A 19,391-nucleotide genomic window follows, 5' to 3' on the forward strand; every position below is an offset into this window, starting at 1 on the left:
AATGATTAAAAGCTCTTGTGGGTTTTATCTGTACGTTTGTTTGTCGTTTTGAGGCGACTATCTTCAAATGCGCGTTCCCGTGACGAGGGGTGTTTATTAACAAAGTAGTGACAACATACAGACATGTGGTTATGATTGGTCAATTTTACTGTGATTTGACATTACTCCTCTATAAAATTATAGCTGGATCACCAGTCACAGAGCTGGAAGCAGCATTTTCTTCCCAGCAACTGTGGAGGCGCAAAAGTCTGACAAGCTGACAAAAGAGACTTCGTTCATTTAACTCTTCACATTCCAACTCAGACTGCACAAGCAGGTTTTAATGGTTTATTTCCTTAGAAACGTTTTAGGTATCTCGTCACTATAAATACAAACTAAAACCATTTAAAGTTGTATGTCCCTACCTTAAGCCAAAATTAAAAAAACTTAAGTCCCTCCCTAATGCTCAAAATAATATTTGATGTGTCTCCTCAGTTTTGCACCACACCCCTCCCTCTCATGAACAACGAACAGTCGCTTATGTACAAGCCAAAAGTGAAAGTGTCTTCACCAGCAGAGAAAAAGCGCTGTAATGGCGGACCGCCTCGGCACATGAAGGGAAATGCTGCTTTTATCAGGACAGATAGACACATTAACAACTGATTACTGCATGACTGAAACCAACTCCTGGATAGAAGAATGTATTTTTAGGGGAGAATCTCTTCTACAAAGGTGCGTTATACGTTTGTTTTGTCAGTGATTTTTCTGTTATGTGTCTGATGGGAGAAAAACAAATCGAACAACATATTATTAATGATAATTAATATGATACTCAGGGCTCCACTGTAAACTTGTCTGTTCAAACTTGGCTCGTTGTGACAACCTCAGTCTCAGCACAGAGGAAATGTTTTATTTTTAACTGTTTTCAGTATTTTTATTGACAAACCTGATTCTTTTACTTTGGTTGACTATGATCGACCCCGATTCTTTCTCAGATGATCAGATGTTGGTTTGTTTAACTGCTTTTATTCCCATAGTCTCAGGCTGCGGTCGAATAGTCTTTTTTTTTTTTTTTTTGCTTACGACGATTCCTAACTGAGTGAAATGACCCGGAAGTATCAAAGTGGCAGCCATGATAAGAGTTGGTCGAATTCTCTAAATGCTTAGGAAAGGTGCGTCAATGCTTTCTTTCAAATCTGCTTTTGCATGGAGTAACCTGCACTTGACTATCTTTTAAGATAGGAAAGGAGATGGTCTGTGAACCGTCCGTCCAAGGCTGTGCTCAACTTCTTTGATAACAGGATAAAGAAATGCAGAGATGTGTTCCTAGTGCTATAAATGTTATTATTATTGATTAAATGATTAGTCAATCGCCAGAATTAATTAATTGTCACCAACAACTTTAATAATTGATTAATCATAAAATTAATTTACCAAACAATATATCAAAGTTTCTCTGTAGTTATGATGCTGCTTTTCTCTGTTTTATATTAGTGTTAAAATGTTTACTGTTGGGTTCTGGACTGTTTCTGTTTTGCATCTGCTAAAAGCTTTGTGTACAACACACCAACATACATTATTGGATATTTTGATCACTTTAATTTAATCATTGAAAATACAGTAAGGAATGACCTTTAATACTGCAATCATAAAATACACAAAAACGTAAATCAAACTTTACACTTTACCAGATGTTTTCAAACTGTGAGGCCTCAGTTAAAGATCGATGTGTAGTGACAGACGTGAGACAAAGACACTGCATGAGGTGAAAGGAACAGCAGCTTGCTGGTGTTTTAAAAACAAGTTAGTTATTGTAGTTTGACTCGTTTACCAGCACAGTGATCAGCTGCAGCAGCAGCGCTGGCTGTGAAACACTGATCATGGTGATCATATGATGAACAGTAACTCAAGCTGAGTTTACTCACATGAGAGAACAAGAGAGAATGGAGGTTGAGGGAGCTAGAGAGCGAATGAGAGAGAAGGACGAGACAAAGCAAGTGAATAAGAGCAATAAAACTTAATTTGCTGATGGTTTCACAGTGGTTTTGTTTTCAAAGTAGAAACAAATAACCATCAAACATCATCAAATTATTGACTGTAGAGACAGATACTCCAGAGTTTTAGGTCTCTTACCTCTGCAGGTCTCCTTCTTATTCATTCAAGTCAAACATCAGTCACACAACAGCAAACACAAAGTTGTCATAACATGTTTCATCCATGGTCTGATGGAGGGCAGTCTGCCCATATGGATGCTGGTCATATACATAACAGCTTCATGTTGAAAATACATGTTTCATGTCAAAGGTCAGGACACATGTGGACATACAGTATATTACTCCTCATGTTTTGGACCTTTTAACATGTTTAATAAAGACAACAGACAACATAATAGTGTAAAAATAACAGAAAATCACAAAAAGTATTAATATGTCCCCTGTATGATAAGAGATAAATAAACCTGCATGATAAATGACCCTTTTCACATTAAACAGAGTGCAGCCTGTTCTCACTCCCAACTCGTCACATATTGAAGCTTGGTCAGGACCCCTTTAGCGTCATTTTTCAATGTGCAGGGTAGTCCGATAGACTTCTGTTGAATTCCCACAACGTCTGAAATAGACGCTATGAGACCGATGACGTCTAAATAAGGTGACAAATTTCAGCCTGGTCGCCAGAATAAAACGTTAGCATTGTATGTTTCTGCAAACCACAGATATGTTGAATATGTACATTTCAACACCTGTAATACAGAGCATATTAACATTTAAACAATATGTATCATATCAACATTTCTGTAGTGATGTAAATTACTTCACATGCCATCTATATAAGCTGACTTTCTCATTAGGAGGTGGGGTTCATGGATGGCTTGTAGTATTGTTGGCAGAAAGTTGGAAATAAGCACAGAGCACGGTTCAAGACCACCTTGCTGTTTTGATTTTATTTTTTATTTTAACCCAAATCATGATCTTTCTCTAACCCTAACCAAGTGGATTTTGTGCCTAAAATTAACCAGACCTTAACCACCACGTTGTTACACCATAAAATATAATTATTTTTTAACAATATACTGCACGTTGAAAAATGACGCCAAAGGGGGTCCTAACCAAGCGTCGATATGTGACGAGTTTGGAGTGAGAACGTGTTGCAGAGTGATGTGATTCACTGTTAAAACAAAAATATTGATCAGTGCAGCTTGTAATATGTAACTCAGAGTTTGTTATTCATTGTAACTTTACTGTAGTTAATTCAGTGCATTTGTCTGTAATCAGCTGTGTTTGTCTCTCTGCAGAACCAGCATGAGGTGGCAGTCATTCCACTAACATGGAGAAGTATGAACAGGTGGAGAGAATTGGGAAAGGTGGATTTGGAACGGCCATCCTTGTCAAATCCAAAGAGGATGGACACCAATATGTCATCAAGGAGATATATGACATATCTGCAGTAAGAACCCTTTGTGTAATATTAAACAGTATCAGTGTTGATTTGAGCTCCTCTTTACTACGTTGCTCTTTCACATTATCTGTCCCTCTCACTTTGACAGATGTCACCTGAAGAGAGGAAGAGAGCTCAAAAAGAAGTTGAAGTCCTCGCCGAGATGAGTCATCCCAACATTGTCCAGTATAAAGAGTCTTTTGAAGGTATAAATGATCCAAGATCTTAGCTGTAACCTCAAAGAATCACAGAGTTCATCTACTGCAATAATATCCTGATGCATACACGTGTTTTCATGCATGTTCCTTATGCTGTATAAAAATCTTTTTAGTGAAGGACTGTCTGTATATTGTGATGGACTACTGTGAGGGAGGAGACCTCTTAAAGAAGATCAAATCTCAGAAAGGAGAACTTTTCTCAGAAGATCAAGTAAGCTACTAACTCTTCAAGACAATCATGAATGTTGAGGATAAACCTGATAATCTTTAGGGTGAAACTGAACAACATGTGGATAGAATTCATCATATAACACTCACTATTCCACTTCACTGTATATGTCTTTAACATGTATTTGGTCTCTTTTTTAATGTTTTTATATTATTTCTTTGGCTTTTTCTGTCATTAGTATTACAGATGATGTCTATAGTGCAAGTTGATACTCTTAAGTGTGGCTTTACGTTCCTCTGCCTTTCTTAGATCCTGGACTGGTTTGTGCAGATTTGTCTGGCACTAAAGCACGTCCATGATAGAAAAACCCTCCACAGGGACATTAAACCAAAGGTATTGCTTCATGCACCACATGATCTTGCCTCAGTATTTTTTATTTGTATTGTATAAACTCATGATAATGACATTACATGTCTTTTCATGATGTCTATATAGAACATATTTTTGACAAAAGATGGGACTGTACAGCTCGGGGACTTTGGAGTTTCAAGGGTGCTGAACAGGTTTGTAAAATGTCATCTGAATTAATCTGCGGATCTCTATAAAGCCAAGATTAAAATGGAAATAGTAAAGTATAATACAGTCTGCTTTCTATTCTCTTCTCATTTCCAGCACTGAAGAACTGGCAACAACAGTCGCAGGAACACCACTTTACCTTTCACCAGAGATCTGCGAAAAGAAACCATACAACAACAAAAGGTACTAACTTGATGCTCTACATTGTGTTTGTCTCTTTTGTTGTGTAAATTAACATTTAATAGTAATCCAGTGGACAAGTTCTCTCCCCACTGAACTGACTGTGAGTCATGCAGGATTAGGTGAAGGTTTCTGGGAGATGTGAAGGTATTATGTCTCCTCTTTACTGAGCGAATGAACCTGTTTGTTTATATCTACAACAGGAAGTTACTGTAGTATTGATTTCCTCCTAAACTATTTAAAGTATGCATGTAACCTGATCTACTTTCGTGAAATGAGTGAAGTAAATTAAGCAGAATCTCAGGGACAACAATGGAAATAAGTCTAGGACTTAATCGTTCAATAACTGATAAAGTCTGATATGTTTTGTTTTAAAATATATTGGAGTGTTATCAATAAACTTAATCTTCAATCTTAATGTCCAAATTATAGCTTTCTCATCAATAAAGTCCTTTTTCTCTCCAGTTTGCAAGTGACTGTTATTGAATAAATGTAAATCTACCCTCAGAACTGATCCCAGTTTGTCTATTTGTTTGTTCTCTCCTCTGACTTTCTCTCCTCTGCAGTGATATTTGGGCCCTCGGCTGTGTCCTGTATGAAATGTGCACTCTTAAGCCTGCAGTAAGTATTCTGTGTGTGAGCTGTTTACTAATTCATGTAGATTTAATGTATCTTACACAACATTGTAATGATCTCTCACATACTGATTTAGATTTCTTCTCTGTATGTCTAATAGTTGACAAACAAGAATGGGTCATCTTTCCTTTCCTTGTTTTTTCTGCAGTGGTTATAACTGTGTACTAAACTGGTTTCCTCTCAGTTTGAGGCTGGTGATAAGAAGGCTCTAGAACTGAAGATCATCGATGGCTCATACCCTCCAGTGTCTGATCACTACTCCCAAGAACTGCGTTCTCTCTTGGCACAGCTGTTGAAACCCGACCCCACAGAGAGGCCCTCAGTCAGCAGCATACTGGAAGAACCTTTCCTCTCCTGTAGGATACAGAAGTTCCTCACACCACAGGTGGAGAGCACAGTTAGTTGTCTTTGATACAGTCTGAATTGACATAAAGCAGACTGTGTTCAGTTTTAAAACATTTATTCTCTACTCAGTGTTTGCATTGTCACCCATCACAGGTTCAGTCAGAGACTCTTATGATGTCTGACAAAAAAAGAAAAAAGAAGACGCTTGAAGAGGAGAAGAAGCATGAAGATAACGGTATGTAAGCTTACAGGCTCCATTTTTTGATGCCTGTATCTTGAGATAATCTGCACTAAACCACAGGAGAGCATTAGCCTCTTACATTAGTCTTACCTTGTAGCAAGTAGTGTAATAATACTAATAATACATATTAATTACACACTTATAAGTTGCTGTTGAATGAACAAAAGGCTTTTGAAAAGCTGAAAAGTGATTTGAATGAAATCAGTTGGATAGTTTGGGATTTATGGCCGCTTTTCTGACCGGTGCGCACGGCCTCCAGAGCTCCGTAGCCCTGCAAGTCAAAGCGATACAGGAATACAAGCTCGCTGCCTGTCTCTTGCGTCACTGTGACCTGAGATGCACATTTCTTGTATTCCTGCATCGCTCTGACTGACAGAGCTGACAGGGCCTCCATCGTTGTTTGCAGCCAAGCTCCAGCTTACATGCAAGGAGCTGATGGTTGGTTTCTGGAGATTTGCTATTATTATTATTATTATCATTATTATTATTATTATTATTATAAAGGTAAGATGTGATGTGAAACTTAATTTTCAACCTTATTTTTTTCCTAAGATATCCATATGTTTACATCCCCCTAATATACATGGAAATGATAAAAGTTGATTATTAAAGTTAAACAATTTAATGGTAAAAGGGTCTTCTTCAATTTAAGCCTTCATCTATCATTATCATTTAAATGGGACCTATTATGCTTTTCTTTATTTTCAGTCGTGTATATAATGTTACAATGTTGGATGTTCATATTAAAAGTGGCCAAATTGTCAAATAATGAGGTAAACGTATGTAAAAGTGTGAAAAAAAGTGGTGTCTTCAGACTGCTCTGGACAGTTTTTTCTACTTTCAGGCCAAGCCGATGTCGGCTGGTGATGGATTTCTTTATATGGCCATCTGCTCCACACACAGCTCCACTAACATTATGGCATTTTCCCATCATTTCAGAGGTAGTGACGCCAAGCCATGACTCCATTACACAGTACTGCAAAGTAATTAGTTAACTTGTTGGAGGTGTGCTGGTCGTCTGCAGCTCTTCATCAAACATCATCAACACATTGGCTGTTTCTGCTTGTATTATTCCTCCCTGCATTATAAGTGATCCGCTGAACAAATTTCTCCAAATATGTCCATATCTTTTTATTTGAACAGGTTTGTAGTGCTGCTAGTGAAGCTCTGCTAATCTGGTGAAGAACACATTTCACTTTCTGTAAATTCTTCACAGTAAAAGTCTCTAGTTATTTAGTCACTAAAAAGTTTTTAATTTGAAGCAGTAAAGCAGGAAATGTTGGGTTTGTGTTGGTGGCAACTTCACACAACTCAACAGAGATAGGCCCAGTTTGTTGTCTGCACTAAAGGGCTAACATTAATAACTTATATCAATCCGTCCCCTGTCCAGGAGCACTATTAATGTAAATGATTGGAAAAGTGTCACAAGTGGCAGTAAACACAGCTCCTACTGTTGATGAGTATAAAGGGAGTGTAAAAGGGTAGCCTCCTGCATTTTAAAAATTAAGTCAATGTTTAATTAATTTATTTATTTCACTGCAGATCCATCAATCACCTCTACTGCTGGTGCAGAATCTGGTTATGTAACCCAAGAAGCTCACAGTGCTGGTAAGTTATGTGTTTTAGATAAACTTATAGAGAGCTACATTTCCCACTTGTTGTAGTGCTCTGACAGTCAGAGGGACCCCCACGCAAATTTTGATTAGAGCCCCCAAAGGTCTATGGCCAGCTCTGAATAGGAGTCACCACATCAGAATTTTTAAAATCGTACACAAAGGAGGCTTTAAAATTACGGTGAAATGACAGTTAGCTTTCATAACGTGGTGTATTTCTGAGTGAAACAGAATATATGGGTGGAGTGCAGTTATTAAAGGGATTTGTTGAAACCATTTAAATTTGATTGGATTGCTTTAAAGCGTCCGTGGTTTAGTAAATATGAGACCTTTACGAAGCTGTAGAGAAATTTAGAGCTGTAGAGACTGTTGGCCTCCACCCACACATTCATCACCTGTGTGGTCACATCAGGAGGTGGACGATGAGGGAGAAATTAATGAATTAGACTTCAAACACATTCTTTGGAAATGTAAACAAATTGTTTGCAAACTGATATCCAAACATTGATTAAAAAACATTTTTTTTAGTTATGTAATGAGCCAAGCATCCTGCCCCTGGTTCCATACAGAAGCTCACTAGGCTTCGTGATACAGGCAACAACAAAATGTGTAATAGCTACGTTGGTCCACAGCACAAAATGTATTAGTTTCACAATAATGGCTGTAATGTTGTTGATAACTCGCCAATACCATAGGTTAAAGCCATCAATTTGAATTATTTCTCCTTTAATTCTGAAAAGTAACTTTTTTTTTGTCAGTCTTTGGTAGTGGAGGTCTAGCGAAGACCGTTGTGTTGTGGGCGGACTTGGTGTGTTTAACTAATGTTTTAGGTTGTCTGCTGTTGTTGGGCTTCATTCCATTTTTAAATTGCTGCTGGTCGGCTGCAATCCAATCACCACTATCTCTGTTAAGAAAAGCTGTTTCATAGCCTGTGATTGTAAAACGGGATGTATGTTTCATTTTATATTTCCAAATATATGCAGCTGAGAATATTTAACATGAAATCTTCTTTCTTAAAACATGGTCTTCCTCAATTATCCAACTGGATGTGAATGAAGCAGATGAGCGTTTTCTAAGTTAACATTCTCAGTGTTGTTGAAATGAGTGAGTGCAGCTCTGACAGCATGTTGTTGTGTTTGTGTGAAGGTGTCGGCTGCGAGGAGGGAAACACTCCCTCTAAAACCGCTCTGTGTGGAAAACATGACAGCGAGACAAAAGCTCAAAGGTGAGATGAGGATCTTTAACTGTCCGTGACCCAAATCATCCAACCATCATTATTTACACTCAAAGCTGTTTGTGTTGTGTTGAAGCTCAGAGCAGCAGCAGCAGAGACCATCCTCTCCTGTATCCAGCTGTGTGTCCATGAAGAGTGATGATTCTATGGGTCGCAATATATTATTTAAAGATGGACAATCTGCTGGTGAGCTACACTTTTCTTCAGCATCAGTTCAGAGTGAAGCAGGTGGAGGTGAAGATGGTGTTGATATAGATGTTAATACTGAGCTATATTCAGACAAACACCCACTTGAGCCTAAATGTCTCAACAAAATAAAAGTTTTGTTGCAGCCGGTAGTGATTTTACAGTTTCTTGATGGTCAATTTCAAATTCAGGTTTAATGAACAAAAACATTTTAATCAGATTGTGTTCATTAATAAAAGCCTAATTGCTTAATTTTTCTTTGTAATAATCAGTTTTTAGATATGAAGTCTATATAATTAAATATTTTATATAAACATGAGCTAAAACAGATTCAAATAAATAAAAAAAATACATGAATAAATCACATTCATGCACAATGCATCCTCATATTCAAAATAATTAAATACAAAATGAGACTCAAACTGAAACACTATCATTACACTAAGTAATGTCTGGAAGTCTAAATAAGTTGTTTTCCACTGAATGGAAAAAATGTGCTCTCAGTAGAGGTCATGTCAGGTCATGCTGTCAGTTCAGATATGTTGCACACACACACACACACACACACACACACGTAAACAAGTACATTCATTTACATTAATTTTCTTGCCCTAACCCTAACCTTACTTTAACATCACATCAAGTTTTCATCCTAAAATGTATTGATTTACGTGGTGGGGACTTGATTTTTGTCCCCAAAATGGAGGTGACTCCCCACAATGTGACAGTAGACAGATTCATATTACATATAAAGTCATAGAAGGTTATTAATTTTTCTGTTATTTTTTTTCTCTTTCATAGTCTTTTCCAACTTTCTCTCCAAACTTGGACTGAAGAAATTTTATCCCAACAAGCTCACTCTTCAGTCTCTTCTGGAAATCAACAAAAACAGCATTTATGATGAAACTGTTGAATCACTGGAGGAAATACCATGGTGCTTTCTCAGGAAACTCTTTCAAATCAACACAGAATGCAGAAACTGTACACAATTATCAAACAATGATGATGATGATGATGATGATGATGATGATGATGGAAACAATGACACAGATGACTCTGCAGACAACAAAGTTAACCCTCTCGACCTCATAGTCGCACTCTTTCTTTGTGCTGACAGCTTCTTGCAACAGGAAATGGCCCTCAAGATGTCAATGTGCCAGTTTTCTGTCCCACTGCTGTTGCCTCATGGTGATAACAGTCAGTGTTCCCTGATGCTGTGGGCTCTGAGAGACATCGTCAAAGAGTGGTGTCCACATGATTTGTCTGAATCAAGAGGATTTGTTGAAGACAGCATTGTCCAAGCAAATATACCATTCTTTACCTTTGTGAGGCTGAAAAACTGTAGTTTGTCCAAGTCACAGGTTTTGAATCATGTTCTCAGTCGTGGCCAACAGAATCACAACATCTTCATACACAGAGATATGAAAGGAGGAGAACTTAAAAGAGAAATAGCCAATGGTTTGGTCGAGGTTTGCTGGTACCTTCCCTGTGGCAAAAAAGATCTTGACATATTTCCAGGACCAGTTGCCTTTGCCAATTTGAGAGGAGACATTTGTGAGTCACTCACACAATTCAATTTTCTATTTCAAGTGTCAACTGCTACCTTTGTGTTCCTGGACAAAGTTGAAGACAATGAGCGCAAGATTCTGACTTCTCTTCAAGATGTGAAATCCAAACTCTTCTTGATTGTTAATCGCAAGGACAACTCTAGAGAGGACATGATGTCTGTCCAGACAACAGTGAAAGAGTTAGAGCTACCAAAAAGCAGTGTGAAAACCAAAAACTCAAAGGTAAATGTTGCAGAGTTCTTAAAGAAACTTTGTGCAGCCATCAAGACCTCACTGCCAGAAGAAACACCCACATTGAACATCGTCAATATGGTTGGAAAAGCTGTTGAACTTGGTCTGTCTGTGGATGAAAACTCAAGTGACAAACAAAATAAAGCAGTTGAGGAGATCATGGTTGACATTGAGGGGAAAAGTATACCAGACTACAAGAAACAACAACTTCCTTTGCAGGGAGATAAGTGGAAAAGATTATCACAGTTAGAGAAGGAGGAGTGTAGATTGAAATCTGGTGACTCAGGACTTGAACAGTATAAATCCCAGCTACAGGAAGAAAAACAAGAAATTATGGAGGAGCAAAGCAAACAAAAACTGTCCAAAGGAATGAAGAGTTTCATTAAAACTTTATCCACAAGTGACAAAGAGAAAAGAGATTTTTTCCTTAAGTGGATGAAACTCAAGTTTAACACACATTCACGGAGCAAACTGTCTGAGCTGCGCGAGGAATTCAAAGAGCAATGTGAGAAGAAAGATAAACTCACTGCAGAGTCACAACAGGCTTTGATGGAGAGCTCTTTAGGAGTAGAGCATTACATGAGAGAGATGGGACTCATCTATGAGTTCTCAATTTCTGGCTCAAGAAACACTGCTGATGAAATATCTCGTCTCCCTGGTTTGGCAGCTGAAATGCTGTTGGATGGATATCCTTTAGAGCTCTTGGATGGAGATGCTTCCAACATCCCAGAGAGATGGGTGACAGATGTGCTGATGGAGCTTCACAAGAAGGTTGGAGGGAAGAGCAGACTGTTAGTACTGACTGTGCTGGGTGTTCAAAGTACAGGGAAGTCAACACTCCTCAACACCATGTTTGGTGTGCAGTTTCCTGTCAGCAGCGGCAGATGCACAAGAGGAGCTTATATGCTTTTCCTCAAAGTTGGAGAGGATATGAAACATGAGTTGAATTATGAATTTATAGTTCTCATTGACACAGAGGGTCTAAAGTCTCCACATATGGCAGAACTAGAGGAAAGTTATGAGCATGACAACCAGCTGGCAACCTTTGTGATTGGTTTAAGTGATGTCACCATTATCAACCTCGCCATGGAGAACTCAACAGAAATGAAAGACATCCTGCAAATTGCAGTTCACGCCTTCTTGAGAATGAAGGAAATTGGTAAAAAGCCAGTTTGTCATTTCGTGCATCAAAATGTTTCTGGAGTTTCAGCTCATGCAAAGACCATAACAGATAGAAAGAATCTCTTGGACCAGCTCAATGAAATGACACAAATTGCAGCTGAAATGGAAAAGAAGCCTTCTATTAAAGCTTTCACAGATGTGCTGGACTATGACATGGACAAAAACCACTGGAACATCCCAGGACTCTGGCATGGAACCCCTCCGATGGCAGCAGTGAACACAGGTTACAGTGAAGCTGTAGCAGATTTCAAGAAAAATCTTTTGACAACAGTGAAAACAGACCGAAGCATTAAAGTCTCACAGATCCCAGAGTTTCTAGTATGGATAAAAAGTCTCTGGAAAGCAGTGAAATATGAGAACTTCATCTTTAGTTTCAGAAACACTCTTGTGGCTCAGGCCTACACCAACCTTTGCAAAGAGTTCAGTCAATGGGAATGGCAGTTCAGAAAAGAAATCCTCTCCTGGCAAACAGATGCAGAGATGGAAATCTTAAATTCTGACAATGAATCTGATATTCAAACTTGGAGCATTTTGGTTGAATCAAAAAAATCAGAGGTGTCAGAAAAAATAGCATCTGAAGAAAGAAAAATGAAGGAGAAACTTACAAACTACTACAAAAAGAAAGACCAGAATGTAAATCTGATAGAAAAATATAAAACTGACTTTTTCAACAGCATCAGTAGTCTCGCAAAGGAAATTAAACATTCAGTGAACAATAAACTGGATTGTGTCCGTGAGCTGAAAAAAAGTTCAAAAAATGTTCAAGACATTCAGAAGGAATACAGAGGCGGGGTTGAAGACGAGGTCATGAAGCTCCTGAGTGCCTGTAAACACTCTGATAAACTGTCTGATGAACAGCTGACACAGAAGTTTGAAAAGATGTGGACTGAAGCCACTAAAAATGTGTCTGGCCTGAAAGAGCGAAATATTGCAAAAAGTGTCCTGAATCAGTTGAGAAGAAATTTCTCAAACCAGAATGTTAATGAGAAATTCCAAAACATTACAGACCTAAAGGAGATTGGGAAGGGTCCATTTAAAACTGGACATGAACATACAGACTCCTGGATGAAGAAGTTTAAACATCTGATTCGACTAGGAGATCTGCAGAACTTTGCTGACAGCGTCATTGAGTCTTGCACACGGGTTGTATTTGATAAAGCAAAGACAAACACAGATTACAATGACTCTTTTACAAGGGAGCTTCTTGAAAAAATAGATGAATACCTTGATCAAAGTTACAAGCATCACAAAACAAATATGCAGTTTGAGTTTGACCTGAAACTTCACATGTGTGGCATTGCCTCAAGGGAATTCCTCAAAATGCACCAAAAATTCTTGTCAGATAATGATCCTCAAATTCAGCTGCAGAAGTACAAGAGTCAGTACTTGACAGATTTTTTTGATTTATACAAAGAGAGAGATAATTGTGAGCGCAAAGCAAAGACTTTTGTCCAGTTTTGCATCAAACCTGCTGTGGAAGAGTACATCAACAGATCTCTGGGGATAAACATTGTGGATGAAATTTTGATAAGTTGTCATTCAGCAGAGTTCAGTTCCCGCTCCTTTTTCCAGTACAACATTCAGGAAGAGTTGCTGCAAAAGGATGACTTTGACAGTTTGGTCAAGTACATTCGTAACTATGAAATATATGTGAAGGATTGGATATTTCAGCAAATCCAGCAACAAATGTCAAAGAACAAAACTTTGTGCAAACTGAAACAAGAGAATCTGAAGGTGATAGTTCACAAAATCACAGCAGCCTTAGAGCAGGCCACAAAAGGACCAAGTGGTGTTCAACTGCCAGACAACAATGAAAGCATCACAGAGCTCATCAGCAACATGCGGAAGTATTTGATTAAAGACATCTCAATTTCAGTGGAGGATGAAAAAAGAACCTTGTTTCAAATCCAAAGCACATGTCATCCATTTATCAACAGCCTCAAAATGTCAATAGGAGACTTGAAAGAACAGCTTCAGGAGGAATTCTCAAAGTCTGAAAACATCACTGAGACTCTGAACAAACTTCCAATCAAACCACAGGATGAGCTTTTCAAGCGAGTGTTTGGTTGTGGAAAACAATGTCCATTTTGTAAAGTTCCCTGTGAAGCTGGAGGCAAAGATCACAAGCAGCATCATGCAGCTGTTCATCGACCACAAGGTCTTGGTGGATACAGAAATGTAGACACTCAGAAGTTGTTTGAGCAACTTTGTACAACTGATGTGCAAAGTGAACGTAATTTCAGAAACACAGATACTAAATGGGAGTGGCATCCTTACAAAGACTACACCACGTACTATCCAGACTGGCACATTCCTCCAGATCCCAGCATAGAGGCATCTGACTACTGGAAGTTTGTACTGGTAAAATACAATGACAGATTTGCTCAAGAATATGAGGCCAAGCCAGCTGATGTTCCAGAGGCCTGGAGGAGAATCACAAAGGAACAAGCACTGAAGGGGTTAAAAGATGCCTTCAACATAAAGTGAACAACATACAAATGTCTTTAAACAAAACCAAATTTTAAACATGCAAGTTTTTTTCTAACAAAAACGAACACTGGAGAGGGGCAAAAGGACACGAGGACTAAACATGTTGCATTCAGCAGATCCGATCTGTCAAATTCTATTAGTTAAATTCAAGATTGATCAAATCTGTTTTAATGTATATTGTTTTTTATGTAACTGATTTTTTAAGTTGAAAAGCTGCAGATAGTTATATTAGACTGCTCAACTTTTTCTTTACTATTTCTTTTACTTTTTTATTTTGTGTTTTTATTTTTTGAAGATAACAGATGTTTTGTTTTCTTCTCTCATGATTAATGACTGGTGTTCATAATAATGATGTTGACAATGATAATAATAAAGAATATGATGATGTACAACAAAAGTCATGTAAAAAAGAGACAATGTTTTTTGTTTTTATCTTTATTTTGTGGTTTATGTTTCTATTTGTGAATTGTGTGAATACACAATTATGTTGCTGATGATGACAATTATAATGATGTTCTACAAAGACCACCAGGTCATGATTTACAATGTTTGTATTTTGTTGTTATTTTTATTTTATGATTATAACAGTTTGTTTGTTTTCTTCTTTGTTCATATTGATATATGACTATATGAATAGTAACCAGTGTGCAGGATAATGATGATGATGATGATGATGATGAAGATGTCAGCATGGTTCATTCAGTGTTTGCAGTTGGCTTTCTAATGGTTACTACCAGTCAATGAATAACAAATATTGATACAACTGACTTTTGGTGCCTTTCTGAAGCTGAACATGAAACAAACAGGCAGAAAGCACAGAAACAATTACTCAGACTTTTAAATATTTATCATATTTTTTCTTGTTTATTTTATTCTTTTAAATAAAAATGTAATGATGATGATGATGATGATGATGATGAAGACCTATGTAGTTCAAAGGTCATATATTGAGATGCTGTTTTGTAACATGTTTTACTACTTTTTACATTTTTTATGGTTTTATTCTTTAACATTACTCACAAATTGTAACATGCTACAATGAAAATAGTTATTAATATTTTCTTGGAGATTAAAGTAAATAAATTAGTTGAAATGTTTGCATGTTGATGCAAATTAATTTTTGATTCATTTACAAATATTGAGACGTCCTTTCATGTGTTGTTGATGTTTAACTTTTTTCATTATTTTTGACAGATGATGATGTTGAACAAGTCAAGTTAAAGACCAGAAAACAGTTTTGTTATCTTTTAAAAACATATTATTGTTTTTTGTATTATTTTAGATTTGCATTTTACTTATTAATGAGTACAAAAGTTTTTGTTTTATTCATCTTTTAACACAAATATGTACATAATGACAAATATAAAGTGCTAAATATAATGATGATGATGTTGATGATGATGATGAAGATGAAGAAGAACAAAGGCCATGTGAAACAGATGTTTTCTAACATGTCATCACTATTCTTTAATATTTTTACAGTTTATTTCTAATAGGAACATGTAAAACATTTGATCTTTTGACGTGTGTTTGATAAAAGTCAGTGAATAAGAGTCTTTATGTTGTTGTAACTGACCTTTTAGCTCATGTTTAAATATTGTCTAAACAAGCCAACTGTGGGAATAATGTGGCATCTTCTGCTCTGTTGATCATGTTCAACTTCTGACACAATGAATTAAACAAGATACAAACAATTTTTGCTTTATCAGTGTTTTTTTTTCTTCTTTTTTACAGGTTGATATACAGTATAGTTATGTGTATAATGATAAGTGATGGTGATAATATACTGTATGTACAAAGATCATGTGACAAAGTATCTTTTGTAACAAATATAACAACAACTTTAGATCAATATTGCTGATTTCAAAATTGATAAGTTCACAAATATTGGGTATAAAGTTTTCTTCTACAAATGTGTGACTTTAGTTTTATGTTTTTAAAGCTGTAATCAAAGCTGCTGCTCTACTGACAACAATGGTGTCACTCTTTACCAGCTGTCAGTAGTTCCTTTATTTCCATTGTGCATTGCATTATGGGACAACAGTGTCTATCAACAGCAGTTATTAATTATTAATCAACACTACAGACTCAGAACATGTTTAGATTCAAATTGTATAAAATTATGACACAATGTTATAAAATATGATTCACAGAGTGGTTTACAGGTATTTGGAGGATTATTCTCTATTTTTGGTTTTATCTTCACAGTTTTTGAGATATCTGTCTCTGAGTTTTCTGCCACCATCCCAATACAATGGAGGAGCATTAAAAAGTGACATTTAAAAGACTTCAACAGTATCACGTCTTTCTAAAAACAATGTCCCCAATTACTCTGGACAATCCACAGGACACATTCTCAACAACTCTGAGTGGAAAGACTTTCTACTAAACTAATCTGACATCTTTTTACAGTATTTTCTGTGGATTATCCACAGTAACAGTCACACTTTCTAGAAAACACACTGCTGTTGATTTTAACTTAATGTAACTTTTCAGTGCTGTGAGAACCACAAATGAAACTCCATTGAACTGGTGTGGTGACAGACATCTCAAACACTGGACAAATAAAACCAAAACTATCTCCATGACTACACATATCACAAGAGGTTACTCACAAAATGTTTTTCTGCAGTTTTGGGTGAACTGGTCCTTTAACAAGTAGACCCACTAGACACCAGTAGATGCTGTTAATTTGGCACTGGAGTAAGTTCTTCATGAAATCTGAAGAGGATTAAAGTCTATCTGTTGTATGAATACACAGTGAAACACTGAATCACAGTTCAAAGAGCAAATATTGAGAACAAGAGAGAAGTAGTGAAGTAGTGATAAGTTCAGTCTTCTACCACTTGAGGGCACAAGAGTCAAGTCCACCTTGTGTGGAGTCTACACTCTATTGCAGCTTTCTAAATGGAAAATTAAGAGTGTCTGAAATCAGAAACTGCACAGTCTTATTCATATATTAATAACTCCTGTCTGTGTTTGATCCAACAAGATGAAAACATGACAAATAATCTGACTGACAGTTTAACTGACTCCTTCACCTCTCTGCCTGTCAGTCTCTGTCACTTATTGACTAACGTGTTCAATCTCAACCAGGTGTGTAGACAGTAATGTGTCTGAGCAGCACTGACCCACCAACATTATCATATTACTTACACTTTTATATCAAATGTGATTTTAATGATTTTGGATTGACTGTTTTTATTTGATTTTATTGTGTCTCAGTGTGATCAAATGTGTTTCATTATGATTATATTGAGGTCTTATTGGGTATTTATTGTTTTTATTGTGGATTCTTTGGTGCTTTTATGTCTGGAGCACTGGACCAAATGAATTTCTCTGTGTGGGATAATAAAGTTGATCTGAATCTGAATCTGAATCACTCACCGACCCTCACAGCCAAGTCTGATCAAAATACATTTTGTGATAATAAATATAAAAAATATATATAAGGAAATAAATGAATATAAACTTGATTTATTGTTGACTTGACGTGTGTGTTGAATTAGTCGTCTGATTAAAACAGAACTGTTGAAATAAGTTGTAGGAAGTCTCTGGAATGTAATTAGTTCCTCTGGTTCTGACATGCAGACCTTCCTGAGCTGCCTTCAGCCAGCTCTCTGGCTTTTCAGGTGATGTAACATTAACGCTACAACAATGACTAAACAACGTTTTTAATGTGTTATTTGAAAAAATGTTGAGGAAGAAGAAACTCCATCACCTCCATCGTGGACTGTTGGTTAAGACAAAAGAAGACATTTGTGGGCGTCAACTTGGACTTTTTTCCAACATTTTTCACCATTTTCTAACATTTTATGGACAAAACAACTAAATGATTAATGAAGAAAATAATCAACAGATTAATCAATAATGAAACAATGCATTAGTTGCAGCCCTAAAATAAACAAATATTTACCAATAAGCTATTTGCAACAGGCTGTAAGTAAAGCCGCTGTAAGATAATAAACATGTATATAAATTTTCAAATATTATATAACATGACTCTGCATGTCAGAGTCTCTCCAGTCAGTCCTGTCTCATCACATTGTTTTATACAGTGTCTATAACAGTGCTGCATGTTGCATATATTGTGCTGTATTGCACATGCAGTCGTTATGCCTCCATATCTCCAATGAAAACATGGAATCTTCTCTTTGACTATTTAACTATACATCCTGTTAACTTGTTCACTCTTTCAGGTGAGAAAAATACTGCTGTCTACAATTTACACACCTGCTAAAACTAATGCAGCTAATTCAACAGTCCTGCAATAAATCCACCTTTATGACTGTTATAATGTTGAGTTTTTGTGTGTTTCAAATATTTTTTCTTCTCCATTTAGAACAATGAGGTAGATAAAAATGTAGAAACCCCTCTAAAGACAATACAAGTCAACATCAGCACTAATGCAGTCTCAACATGACCATAAAGACAAATCATCACCTCTCTAAACAGTTTCAACAAAAACTCAACATTATAACCTTCATCAGAGAAGCAATTACTTTTTTATTTTACCCAGGTCGATGTAATAAACTGGCAACTGATATTTTTAGTAGCACCACCATAAATGAGTCCATGCAGTGGGACACATCATCATCATCATCATCATCATCATCATCAGGCTTAAAGAGATTTTCAAAACACCAGCAGTAAATATGAATTCCACACATGAAACATAAGTAATGTTTAATATACTGCTTTACATTTAAAATCAAAAGCCTCTGTATAAATTAGCCAAAAGATAATAAAATCAAACATAATTAAGTGTTTATGTGTCTATTATTTGTTCTTTTTTGTTTGCAGTGTAACAGTAAATATTCAGAATCCTTTATTTTAACTAACTAACTCCAACTGATTGGAGTTTGAATGTGAACAAAGTTAACAGTTAAAACTGAGAGGTGGAGACTTTGATGTAAAGTTAATTTCATTGCTGCACATTTTGCATGTCAGACGCTGCCATCCAGTGGTTCCACTGCAGAACAACATTCATGTTAAGCACAGTGACATCTGCTGCTGGGGAGCAGGAAGGCCGTCATCTCTCCTCACTTCTTTCTGTTTGTGTGTGTGTGCTTGGCACAACAAAAGATCACAAAAGACTTAACATTGCA

At 36.6% G+C, this 19,391-nt stretch overlaps 1 protein-coding gene across 2 annotated transcripts; it reads left to right on the top strand.

Moving 5' to 3' along the window:
* Positions 1 to 529: 529 nt before the first annotated feature.
* LOC137185587 (interferon-induced very large GTPase 1-like) lies at positions 530 to 15,977 on the top strand. 2 transcript variants are annotated; one of them, XM_067593828.1, is made up of 14 exons: positions 530 to 711; positions 3,272 to 3,423; positions 3,524 to 3,620; positions 3,746 to 3,843; positions 4,111 to 4,194; positions 4,297 to 4,364; positions 4,474 to 4,560; positions 5,124 to 5,178; positions 5,378 to 5,578; positions 5,692 to 5,773; positions 7,322 to 7,387; positions 8,539 to 8,617; positions 8,703 to 8,812; positions 9,614 to 15,977. In XM_067593828.1, exons 2-14 carry the CDS (start codon positions 3,304 to 3,306, stop codon positions 14,278 to 14,280), a joined length of 5,814 nt encoding a protein of 1,937 aa, XP_067449929.1. In that variant the 5' UTR covers positions 530 to 711; positions 3,272 to 3,303; the 3' UTR covers positions 14,281 to 15,977. The 2 variants fall into 2 exon arrangements, with proteins under 2 accessions (XP_067449929.1, XP_067450019.1); XM_067593918.1 differs by having other exon boundaries at positions 8,745 to 8,812.
* Positions 15,978 to 19,391: the final 3,414 nt, after the last annotated feature.

This window comes from Thunnus thynnus, chromosome 1 (assembly GCF_963924715.1).
Source record: "Thunnus thynnus chromosome 1, fThuThy2.1, whole genome shotgun sequence".
NCBI lineage: Eukaryota > Metazoa > Chordata > Actinopteri > Scombriformes > Scombridae > Thunnus > Thunnus thynnus.

Coding starts and splice junctions, on each gene's coding strand:
- LOC137185587 (XM_067593828.1), top strand. CDS start 3,304: ATGGAGAAGTATGAACAGGTGGAGAGAATTGGGAAAGGTGGATTTGGA. Junction 4,561..5,123: donor AAACCATACAACAACAAAAG/GTACTAACTTGA, acceptor TCTCCTCTGCAG/TGATATTTGGGCCCTCGGCT. Junction 5,579..5,691: donor AGAAGTTCCTCACACCACAG/GTGGAGAGCACA, acceptor CACCCATCACAG/GTTCAGTCAGAGACTCTTAT.